This window comes from Notechis scutatus, chromosome 2 (genome assembly GCF_049901735.1).
Source record: "Notechis scutatus isolate UNSWTSFEM ecotype Mainland chromosome 2, rNotScu1.2, whole genome shotgun sequence".
In the NCBI taxonomy this organism is placed as follows: Eukaryota; Metazoa; Chordata; class Lepidosauria; order Squamata; family Elapidae; genus Notechis; species Notechis scutatus.
Window position 1 is genome coordinate 11,182,693 of NC_142010.1, and position 11,492 is coordinate 11,194,184.

Genomic DNA, 11,492 nt, shown 5'->3' on the forward strand with positions numbered 1-11,492 from the left:
CTTTGCAGTGGTCATAGTAAGGTTGTCAGAAATATGAGTTCCTAGAAATTTAAAACTATGAACTCTTTCCACAGTCTCTGTTAGTATTAATATTAATATTAATATTCTGTAAGAAGCAAAATCCTTCTGGGTTCAGTTCCAAGGGGGGAAAAAGACACTGCAAACATGGAGGCTGTTTGGAAGGTGGTTTAATGGTGGACAGCAGGACCACATGGCTTGAAGCTCCAAAGAAGGATGATCACATGCTCCAAGGTGAAGGAAAAGAGAAGGAAGGGCTGATATGCTGAGAGCGCCTGGGTTTTATAACCTTTGTTGGGATTTGAATTGGAGCTTGTATTCTGATTGGTTGTCAGACTCCCAGAAGGCCATGCGGGGCAACTCTGTCAGCTGTCCTGAGCTCCAGGCTTGGTTGAGCCTTGCTGGATGATGATGCACTGAAAGGAGTTTTGAGCAATTGCTATAGCTTTACCTGGAGATCTTTGTTATGTAAAGTATTTTGGCCCAGGCCTTAATGGCCCACCCACTAACAATGGTGGGGGTGACCTTCTACTTCTGAGATGAGTTTCTGCTTTTGAGTTTCTACTCTTTTTAGAGGAAATATTCTGCCTTTTTAATATTTCCCAGGATATTTCATTTTTCTAGGAATGGGTGGGTGATAACTTCCTACAATTCATTAACTGGTAAGACATTGTGACATATGATTTTATATACTATCCAATCTTAGCCAGCATAGTTCAAGGTTGTCTAAGCCTAGAATCTCAAGTCTGGTGCTGTAGTAGGGTATTCTGTTGCGATCTATCACTTCTATCACTCCCCGCTCCACCATTTGTCTGAAATGGTATATAGGGTTTCCTTCCTGCCTGAGCAGGCGGTTGGACTAGAAGACCTCCAAGGTCCCTTCCAACTCTGTTATACTGTTAAACATTACTCAACATTCAATCTGTTCTCCCAAATATGCTTTTTTTTTTTTTTAAAAGAGGCCACTGGACTTTCTGGTTTTTCTTTTGAAGTTGTTTCTCTTCTTATCCAAGAAGCTTCTTCAGCTCTGACTGGATGGGGGGGGAATGGAAGGATTTATATTCCTTGCAGGCAGCTGGTCATAAATCCTTTGATTCTCCACCATCCAGTCAGGATTAGGATTAGGATTTTCTATTGGGAATTAATGTGGGAAAATTTAGTAAAGATGTAATATACTTGTTGAGGTAATTCCCGGTTAGGAGAATGAGCGCATACAGGGAGACATATTTGAGAGTAGTGTTTGAATAATACACACACAGCACACAGATACACTGTACAGTAAATGTAGGTTTTTACTTCCAGAAAGGGTTAAGCAAGGTTCAAAATAAGCAGTCCAAAGTCATTCTCAGGTAAATCAGTCAGGTTTCAATCCAGGGATAATTACAATATCAAAGTCCAGTGTCAAAAACAGTTCAGTATCAGACTTACATCAAATCCAGGAATACCAGTCAATTATGAGGAATGGCAAAACTCTCCAACAGAAGGAAACAGAGATACTCACTCGGACACACTCTCTTCTGAGACTAAGACTAAGACTTAAAGAGACTAAAACAACCCAGGTTTCTGGCTCCATCTTATGGCCGTTTGAGAAACCACACCCAATTGCAGTTTTTGCAATCTCTTAAAGACATAGTACTAAAATGTCTATCCTGGTTTATATATTTCCAACCCAAATAGCTGTTAGGTGACTTACATTCCTAACAATACTTAATAATCCATATCACCAAGCTGCAAGGTTAGCTTATGCCCAAAGATGGAAAGGTAATGAAACATCAGATGAGATGGAAATAATTAGGAAAATTTGGATGTGGGCCAAAATGCATAAATTAACTCAAGAATTAAAAAATAAGACCGAATCTGATTATTATAAAATTTGGGAGAAGTTTTACCACTGGTTGAAAAAAGGAAGGAACAAGAATACCAAAAATGACTAAAGCTTATTTATATATGTAAATTTATATTACATTCTATATTTATTATTTAATGATGTAAGACAATCAGGTGTGTCAGGATGTATGCACCACGTTCATTGTTGTTTTTAAATGTCTCTCTTTTTTGTATATTTAATAAAATTTATTTAAAAAAGAAGAAGCTTCTTGGATGAGAAGCGAAACGACTTCAAAGAAAAACAAAGGAAGTCCAGTGGCCTCTTGAAAAAGCACCTTTGGGACACCCATGACCTGATTTAGGGGTCTCCAACCTTGACAACTTTAAGACTTGTGGACTTCAACTCCCAGAATCCCTCATCCAAACGGAATAATTATGATTTTCCATAATTTGAAAACACTAATTGAAAGGTGGACTATGAAAATAGCCAATCCCGGCTCAAACACTGGGAGAGTCAGAGATCATTGTGCTACTCGAATCACAAAATGGGTGTTGCAAGAACTTGGCGAGGCAACAGAGACAAATCTCTGGTGGGAGGATCTGTTTGCCAAAAGTTGGGTCTGAATCTTGAGGACAAGTATCGGGCGGTATTTGGTTCCACACAGAGCTCAAGCAAGAATCCATATTACAGAAGGCTAGCTAAGAAATTAGATTGGCCACCCAAATAATGTTTCATGTTGCTTTTTCCTGTTATCTAAGCCAGGGGTCGCCAACCATTTGGGCCTCAGGGCCCACCAAACTCATAATTTTAAATCCCGTGGACCACTAATATGAATTTTGACTGGTGGTGGCTTGCTGACGTTGTTGGGAAAGAGATCTGATCTAACCTCTCCCTCTCCCTCTCTCTCTCTCTCTCACTCACACACAGGCAGGGGTGGGATTCAAATTTCTTAATAACCAGTTGTGGGTGTGGCCTAATTTGTGGGTGTGGCTTGATGGGCATGGTTTGTATGTAAATATTATAAAATATTTATGTAAATATTGAATTTTTTATAAAAATAAGAGCAACTTTTACCGAAAATCAGGCAAAGCAGGCAGGCAGATTGAGTTGCTCACAGCATCACAGATTCATTCAGAGATCTATCTTTCTGCCATTGGCTACCTGAGTCTGCACTGAATAATAGAAGCTTCAGTCCTAAGGAAGGTTTGGCTCTGCTTAAAAGCAGAGCCGAAGATCTAAAGCAGGGGTGTCCAACCTTTCACCTTCCCTGGGCCACATTAGAAGATGAAAATTTGGTTTGGGCCGCACATAATTAAATTAAATAATAAATTAAATTAAATTAAATTAAATTAAATAATTAAATTAAATTAAATTAAATTAAATTAAATTAAATTAAATTAAATTAAACTAAATTAAATTAAATTAATTAAATTAAATTAAATTAAATTAATTAAATTAAATTATTAATAAAATAATAAAATAAAATAAAATAGTTATTTATTATTTATTGTTAATTATTTATTAAAAATTATTTATTTTTATTTTATAATTTTCCGGCCAAATTTTTGCGGGGTGGGGAGGGGAAAGCTCGCCCACCTCGCGCCTACCTCTCCTCCTGCAAATTATTTATTTTTTATTAATTTTCCAGCCAAATTTTGCGGGGTGGGGGTGTGGAAGAAAAGCTCGCCCGCCTCACGCCTACCTCTCCTCCTGCAAATGCAGCAGCGGCGGCAGCGGTGGTGGGGGCAGAAGCAGCAGCGACAGCGGGGGGCAGAAGCAGCAGCGGCGGCAGCGGCGGCGGGACTTTGGGCTGCGGCTGCCCGCCTTTTCTGTTGCTCGCCTCGCCCGCCTCGCGCCTACCTCTCCTCCTGCAAATGCAGCAGTGGTGGTGGCGGCGGCGGCAACAGCAGGAGGTGGCGGGGCGAGACTTTTGGGCTGCGGCTGCCCGCCTTTTCTGTTGCTCACCTCGCCCCGCCTCGCGCCTGCCTCTCCTCCTCCTCCTCGCTGGATCTTTCATGAAGGTTGGGATGGGCGTTGGGCCGATTACGAGCGACCACCTGGGCCGCATGCGGCCTGCGGGCCTGCGGGTTGGACAAGCCTGATCTAAAGATTGGCTAGAAAGCAAGAAATCCAATGATTTCCTGCTTTTTAGCTAATCTAAATCTCCCGGCACAGCAGAACAGTTGATGGTCGTGGGGGGAAAAAAAGGAAAAATAGCAACTTAGCAGGCAAGTTTGCCAGGTAAGGAGTGAGTGGGCGGGGAGGCTTTCCGCGGGCCATGTGGGTGGCGCAGCCTTGTGTTCCTGCGCAGCCTGGATTAGTTGTTTTGGGGGTTGAAGAAGAAGCAAGAATGTGGCTTCCGATAAAAAAAACCGGTTCAAGGAAAGCTGAGAAACTTCCATATTCTGAGTCTCTGCCAGTTTCATATTTAATTCCTATCCAACTCCTTTTAATCAAATTTACTGTCAAGGGGAGGGAACTAAGGGGCACCTTTCCCACACTCCACCTGTCATTTTCTGCGCAAAGTTGAGCATTTCCTACTTACGTGGAAACAATTGTACACAGATTTACCACCAGATCCACATAAATAAAATGAACAGCTGGAGCATTGTCATTATTTGATCTATGGATGACTCCTACAAGAGTATAAGTGATCTGTCAGCCTCTTTTTCTTCTGTGCCTTCCTCCCATTCCCAGCCCATGAGTAAGACAGACGTACATTGTTCTTAGCTATAGTTGTTTTATTATGACATACCAGTAGTCCTCGATTTACTACAGTGAACAGAATAGAATTAGAATTAGAATAGAATAAGAATAGAATTAGAATAGAATAGAATTAGAATTAGAATTAGAATAAGAATAAGAATAGAATTAGAATAGAATAGAATTAGAATAGAATTAAAATTAGAATTAGAATAGAACAGAATAAGAATAGAATTAGAATAAGAATAGAATTAGAATAAGAATAGAATTAGAATAGAATAGAATTAGAATAGAATTAGAATAGAACAGAATTAGAATAGAATTAGAATTAGAATAAGAATAGAATTAGAATAAGAATAGAATTAGAATAAGAATAGAATTAGAATATAATAGAATTAGAATAATTAGAATAGAACAGAATTAGAATCGAATTAGAATCGAATTAGAATCGAATAGAGTTAGAATAGAATTAGAATAAGAATAGAATTAGAATAAGAATAGAATTAGAATAAGAATAGAATTAGAATAAGAATAGAATTAGAATAGAATAGAATAGAATAGAATTAGAATAAGAATAGAATTAGAATAGAATTAGAATAGAATAGAGTTAGAATAGAATTAGAATTAGAATAAAATTAGAATTAGAATAAAATTAGAATTAGAATAGAATAGAATAGAATTAGAATAGAATTTAATAAAACCAAAAAAGAAACGAAGACCAAATCAAATGTTGTTTGAACTCAGAACGTCCATCTTGCAGACATAACTGTGCAATGACATAACTTGGAAAGCAGGGAAAACACCACATGGGTTTTTTGCTGCGTGCAAATTCCGGTGTCACTTCCAAATATTAACTGCAGAGGCCTTTTCCTTTTTTTTTTCCTCCTCTTTATTTCTTCCTCTGGAAATTTGAAGTAAGGGTTAAATCCTGCAAGTCTGCCTGCCTAGAGAAGCTGTTTAAAAAAAAGGGGGGGAACGAGGGTTCACTCATCCATGAAGTCACTTCCTGTGCTTTCTTTTCTTGGGTGGGGAGGGAGGAAAAGTCTGGGAATTTGGGCGGGGGGTGGGAGGGGGTGGCTGAAGATTTAGGGGGAAGAAAACTGCAGGCAGCTCCAAAGAGGCTTGCCAGAGAAGTGTGCTGACCTTTGCTCTTCAAAATTTAAGATCTGCCACTCAACAATAAAACTGCAGCCCCATCCAGGTCTGGCTTTTTTTAAAAAGGGTTGGGCTTTTGTTCCAGGCTTTAACTGGGAACGCTCTCCAGATTTTGAGATAAAGCACAGTCAAGTCACAAAATGCGGGGTTTTTTTACCCCCCCTGAATCAGCGGCCGGGAGAAGTTGGGAGATGAGACAGGGTGGATCTGATTGGCGGGGCGGGAGGGGTTGCGAGATAGCTGGCCTGCAAAGCCACTGCCTGCAGATCAAGCAAAGCGATCCAGAGATTCAATGCAGAAATTCTAAGTCATCCAAGTCGTGGCTGTCCCAAAGGTGCTTTTTTTTTTTTTTTTTCCCCTCAAGAGGCAACTGGTCTTTCTGGTTTTTTTTTTTTTTTGAAGACGTTTCGCTTCTCATCCGAGAAGCTTCTTCAGCTCTGACTGGATGGCGGGGAAACGGAAGGATTTATATTCCTTGCAAATCCTTTTCAAGGGTTGTTGAAACGCTTGAAGGTTTATCTGTGTCCACAGGATCACCTAAGTAACGCTAACGGTTCCTGTAGTCTGCAATCCCTCTGGAAATCCATTCATACTCCCACGCCATTCGAAGGGTGTTCATTCTAGTCTCTCAGCTGATCTGAGCGGGTGTTTTTTTTTAATGACCAGTTCATCTGAACCGGGCTGAACCGGTAGCATACCACCACTGGCAGATTCCAACTGCCAGAATTCCTCACCCAGAAGTCTACATATCTTCAAAGTTGTCATGGTTGAGAAACTGGACAAATTCAGAATCATGCCAGACAGCATGCTGGCTGAGGAATTCTGGGAGTTAAAGTCCGCATATCTTAAAAGTTGCTAAGGTTGAAAAACACAGGCCGAGTGCTTGAGAATAGTCACCTAAATCTACCTTTGTCCTGAATGATTAATTGGGTCTTCCCCCTCCTTCCACAGGAGGACCGTGAGGGAGAGAAAAATATATGGAAGCAGGTGGGATCTCTCTGGAAGTTTGGCCCAAAGAGGCAGAAATACCCCCAAGGATTCCGGATGACTCAGAAAGACAGCGGGAAAGCAAAATGGCGGCGGCCAAAAAGCAGAGGGATGTCTCCATCGCCAGCAAAGATGCCGGCCAGGTGATCCCAGCCGAGTCACAAACAGCAGGGGAGAGGAGACGAACGAATGCCACATGTGCGGGAAGAGTTTTTGTTCCAAATCCCGCCTCAAAGTCCACCAGAGAATCCACACGGAGAGACGTCCCTATCAATGCTGGGAGTGCGGCAAGGGCTTCCGGCAGAGCGGCCACCTGTCCCAACACCAAAGGATGCACACCGGAGAGAGGCGCTACAAATGTTTGGCGTGTGGGAAAACTTTTAGCCAGAGCACCTATTTCATCTTGCACAAGGTCACCCACACAGGAGAAAAACCTTTCACCTGTCCGGAGTGCGGGAAGAGTTTCAGCCACAGCCGGAAGCTGACCGTACATCGCGCCATCCACACGGGCGAGAGGCCGTACCGATGTCTGGAGTGTGGGCAGAGTTTCAGCCAAAGCACCCACCTGACTTCCCACCAGAGGATCCACACCGGAGAGAAGCCGTACCGGTGCACCGAGTGCGGGAAGTGCTTCAATCAGAGCACTCATTTGACTCTGCATCAGCGAATCCACACGGGAGAAAAACCCTACCAGTGTCTTGAATGCGGGAAGTGTTTCAGCCAGAGCCCGCACTTAATTTTACACCAGAGAATCCACTCTGAGGAGAAAATCTATAAGTGCTCCGAGAGTGGGAAGGGATTCCGTCGGAGTGATCACTTGATCTCGCATCGCAGGAGCCACACGGGGAGAAACCGTATCGCTGCTCCGAGTGCGGGAAGTGTTTCAGCCGGAGTTCGATCCTGCATAAACATCAGAGGATCCACAAAGATGGAGAAACGGCCGTCTGAATTTTTCTCAGTTCTGAACTCGATAGGCAGAACTTTTGAGGGTTTTGAAGATTGCTTGACAGCTTGTGGTCTGGTGCCTAGTTAAACTTTAGGCCAGGGGGGGCCTCCAAACATGGCAACTTTTAAGACTTATGGACTTCAACTCCCAGAATTCCTCAGCCTGCCATGGGAATTCTGGGAATTGAAGTCCACAAGTCTTAAAGGTGCTTCCCTCACTCCCCCTCAGAGGAAACTGGACTTTCTTGTTTTTCTTTGAAGACCTTTCGCTTCTCATCCAAGAAGCTGTTTGGATGGTGGGGGATGAGTTTATGTTTCTTGCAGATAGCTGGTCATTTGCATTCTTTTAGCGAGTCGTTAAGGCCACCTGGAGGTTTATCTGTGTCATCATGGTGACCTGAATAGAGAAAATGGCTGTGGAGCCTTCTTGGAACGGCTGAAAGGACTGTCGTAGACTGGAAATAGATTGTGTCCCACAAGTTTGACAAAGATGGACTCTTTGACCCCCTTTCAAACAAGCGGTCCTCTCTGTCCAAAATGTGGACTTTGTTGTCTTCAAAAGAATGGCCCGGGTCTTTTAAATGCAGGTGGCCTGCTGAATCTAGTCCTGATGGGTTTATTCTCCTATGTTGCGCCATCCAGTCAGAGCTGAAGAAGCTTCTTGGATGAGAAGTGAAACATCTTCAAAAGAAAAACCAGAAAGTCCAGTTGCCTCTGAAGAAAGCATCTTTGGGACAACCATGACCTGGATGACGGAGAATCTCCATAGACACAAGTCTTAAAAGTTGCCAAGTTGGACCGGCCCCTGCTTAAGTCAGTAGATGAAATTTGGGAGTGTTGTGGAAATGTTGCTTCATAATAAGCATACTAAAAGTATGATGAACTTGCATAAATTGCAGCAAAACACGAATTAAATGTGGGAATAAGGTGAGGAATAGGAATTATAATAAAGCAGTTTTGAAAAATTCCCATTTTCTCTTTGGTTACCAATTGGCGAGCATCACCTCCAGCAATTCATCTACCGTATTTCCCTAAAATAAGACCAGGTCTTAATTTTTGCTCCAAAAGATGCATTAGGGCATTTTTTTTCCAGTTAGGTCTTATTTTCAGGGAAATATAGTAAATGCATCCATCTGGCTGAGTTAACTGGGGGTTATTTTGGGGGCCGGGCTTATATTACAAGCATCCTAAAAAATCATTTTTTCCAGTTAGGTCTTATTTTCAGGGAAATATAGTAAATGCATCCATCTGGCTGAGTTAACTGGGGGTTATTTTTGGGGCAGGGCTTATATTACAAGCATCCAAAAAAAATCATTTTTTCCAGTTAGGTCTTATTTTGGGGAAAACATGGCATGCCAGGTGCTTTTTGAACTTGCCCACTATAAGGTGTATAGACTTCAACTCCCAGAATTTCCTAGGCTGGCAAGGAAATTCTGGGAGTTGGAAGTCTAAACATCTTAAAAGTTGCCAAGTTTATACTCTATATCAACTGCATCATGTGGGCTGTTTAGGGAACTTACTGGTTTAGGAAGCAACTTTAACTGGAATGAATACGGAAAAGAACTGTGTTGGGAGAGGAGAATGTGAATTCGAGTCCTGCCTTAGGCATGAAACCAGCCGGGTGGCTTTGGGCCAATCACCAGGAGATTGTGAGTTCTAGACCTGCCTTAGGCATGGAAGCTGGCTGGGTAACTTTGAGCCAATCGCCAGATTGTGAGTTCTAGTCCCATCCCAGGGATCAAAGCCAGCTGCATAACTTTCAGCCAGTCCCTCTCTCTTAGTCCAACTCCCCTCACGTGATTGTTGTGAGAAAAATAGGAGGGAGGAGTATTAGGTATGTCCACTGCCTTATTTATAAATAATAATAAAGGCAGGATATTAATAAATAAAATACGTCTTTTCTAGAATAACATGAACACAGATATGCAAATAGCTTTAGGATTTAGATCCAATCTTATATGATTTCTGAGATATGCATATAAATGGGTACACTTGGGGGCACTGGACACTGCATATTGCCAATGTTGCAAAGGTTACGAATTGCAAACGATACATTCAAAATCCGCAGATTGGATTTAGGACTGGACGACAGACGAGAGGAGAACAAGTCTCCAATGGAACGATTCATATGTCCTGAAGAAATAGGATAAAGAAGCAAACCTGGATAGTGAGGAAGACACCAAGGCCAAGATGGATGGACAAGGCAGAATAATTTTTTTTTTTTGGCATGTTAAGAGATCATTTTATTATTTGTTATTAACGCCCAAAAATAACAAAGAAAAAAACCAAGAGCCCAAGTGAGATGCGGAACAAAGCATATTCACAATGAAAGCAAAGCCAGAAAGCTGGGGAGGAGAGAGGAAACCCCCCCCCCAAAATAAGAGCATTACAAAAATTTTAAAAGAGTGGGGGGGATTAAAGACCAGCCTATTTGGATATTGGAGTAATATTCCATAGCTGGAGACAAAATCGAGGAGACCTCCCCATTTCGAACAATGTACAATTCATACAAGTAGATCTTGCTTACAGTCAGAAAGCTTTACATAAACCCCAATGCAGGATTATTCAACCTTGGCAATTTTTGAAGGTGGGTGGATTTCAACTCCCAGAATTCCCCATGGCTGGCTGGGGAATTCTGGGAGTTGAAATCCACCCACCTTCAAAAATTGCCAAGGTTGAGAAGCATTACTCTAACAGGAGAACAACGGATGATTGATGGAGGCAGCGCTCATGGGATGGAGCGCCAGTCCCCCAGGGTTTAAATCAGGGCTATCAAAACTCATTTCTTTGAGGGCCACATCAGAGTTGTGTTTGACCACGTGGGGGGGGGAGCGGGGGGGGCATGGCCAGCTCAACATCACTCCTGTCGGGGGCACCTGTGGTGGTTTGAGCGCTCTGGCGGTGAAAACGGGCTCCCGAGCTCCGTTTTCGGCTACCATGGCCTCCTGCAACCCTCTGCCAGTGAAAACGGAACTCGGGACCATTTTCACTGGCAGAGGGTTGCGGTGGCAGCCAAAAACGGAGTTTGGGAGCCTATTTTTCACTGGCAGAAGCACTGTGGGCCAGTCCTTCACTGTTTCCAGGGCGGCCCCATGGGCCAGATCTAAGTACCCTGCAGGCTGGATCTGGCCCCCAGGGCCTTGAGTTTGACATCCCTGGTTTAAATATTCAAGTGTGCATTTCACAATTTCTGAAAGCACGGCAACGTCCTTATGACAATGTGCCCTTTTAGAGTAGCCAAGCTAACGGAAGAAGCCCGTGAGGAAGGCAGGCATTGCTTGTTACCTGTATTAGATTTTGTTTTTTTAAAAAAAGAAAGAGAGAAAAAAATATCATTTCCTACCGCTGAAGACAGCATCAGATTATAGAGCCTATACAAGTGTCACGTACATGGTGATATTTGACATCAGGGGTCAGCAATCGTTCCAGATTCCACAACTCCAAAGAGTGCCCATAAAATAATTATATATATTTTTTAAAAGAAAATGATCCTCAACCCTCAAAACATCAAGGAATCAACATCTTCTGTGATGTCTCGCAAGAATACGGAAATTTCATGATATGTTAACAGCCTTGCAAAGCATCAGCTTTTGGAGACATTTCATTTTCTTCTAAACCAGTGGTAGTCAACCTGGCCCCTACCACCCACTAGTGGGCGTTCCAGCTTTCATGGTGGGCGGTAGAGGTTTTGTCCCCTACTTTATAAATCACCATTACTGTGGAACCGGTGGGCGGTTACAGAAAATTTTATTACTAACAGAGATACAAAAGTGGGCGGTAGGTATTAAAAGGTTGACTACCCCTGTTCTAAACCATGGTTATTTTCAGGTGTACCGACAGAAGATAATATTTATAG

At 42.4% G+C, this 11,492-nt stretch overlaps 2 protein-coding genes across 2 annotated transcripts in view; both read left to right on the forward strand.

Moving 5' to 3' along the window:
• LOC113428961 (uncharacterized) overlaps positions 1–8,079 on the forward strand; it is a 103,081-nt gene extending 95,002 nt beyond the window's left edge. Inside the window, exon 5 of the transcript XR_015747066.1 lies at positions 7,961–8,079. The gene's annotated coding sequence lies outside the window, so the exon portion shown is untranslated. The remainder of the gene's footprint in view (positions 1–7,960) is intronic.
• Positions 5,559–7,961, forward strand: LOC113425122 (uncharacterized). The gene is given in 4 exon segments (XM_087953298.1): positions 5,559–6,038; positions 6,656–6,871; positions 6,874–7,530; positions 7,533–7,961. Coding segments are annotated over 3 exon segments (954 nt in total). The 5' UTR covers positions 5,559–6,038; positions 6,656–6,681; the 3' UTR covers positions 7,640–7,961.
• Positions 8,080–11,492: the final 3,413 nt, after the last annotated feature.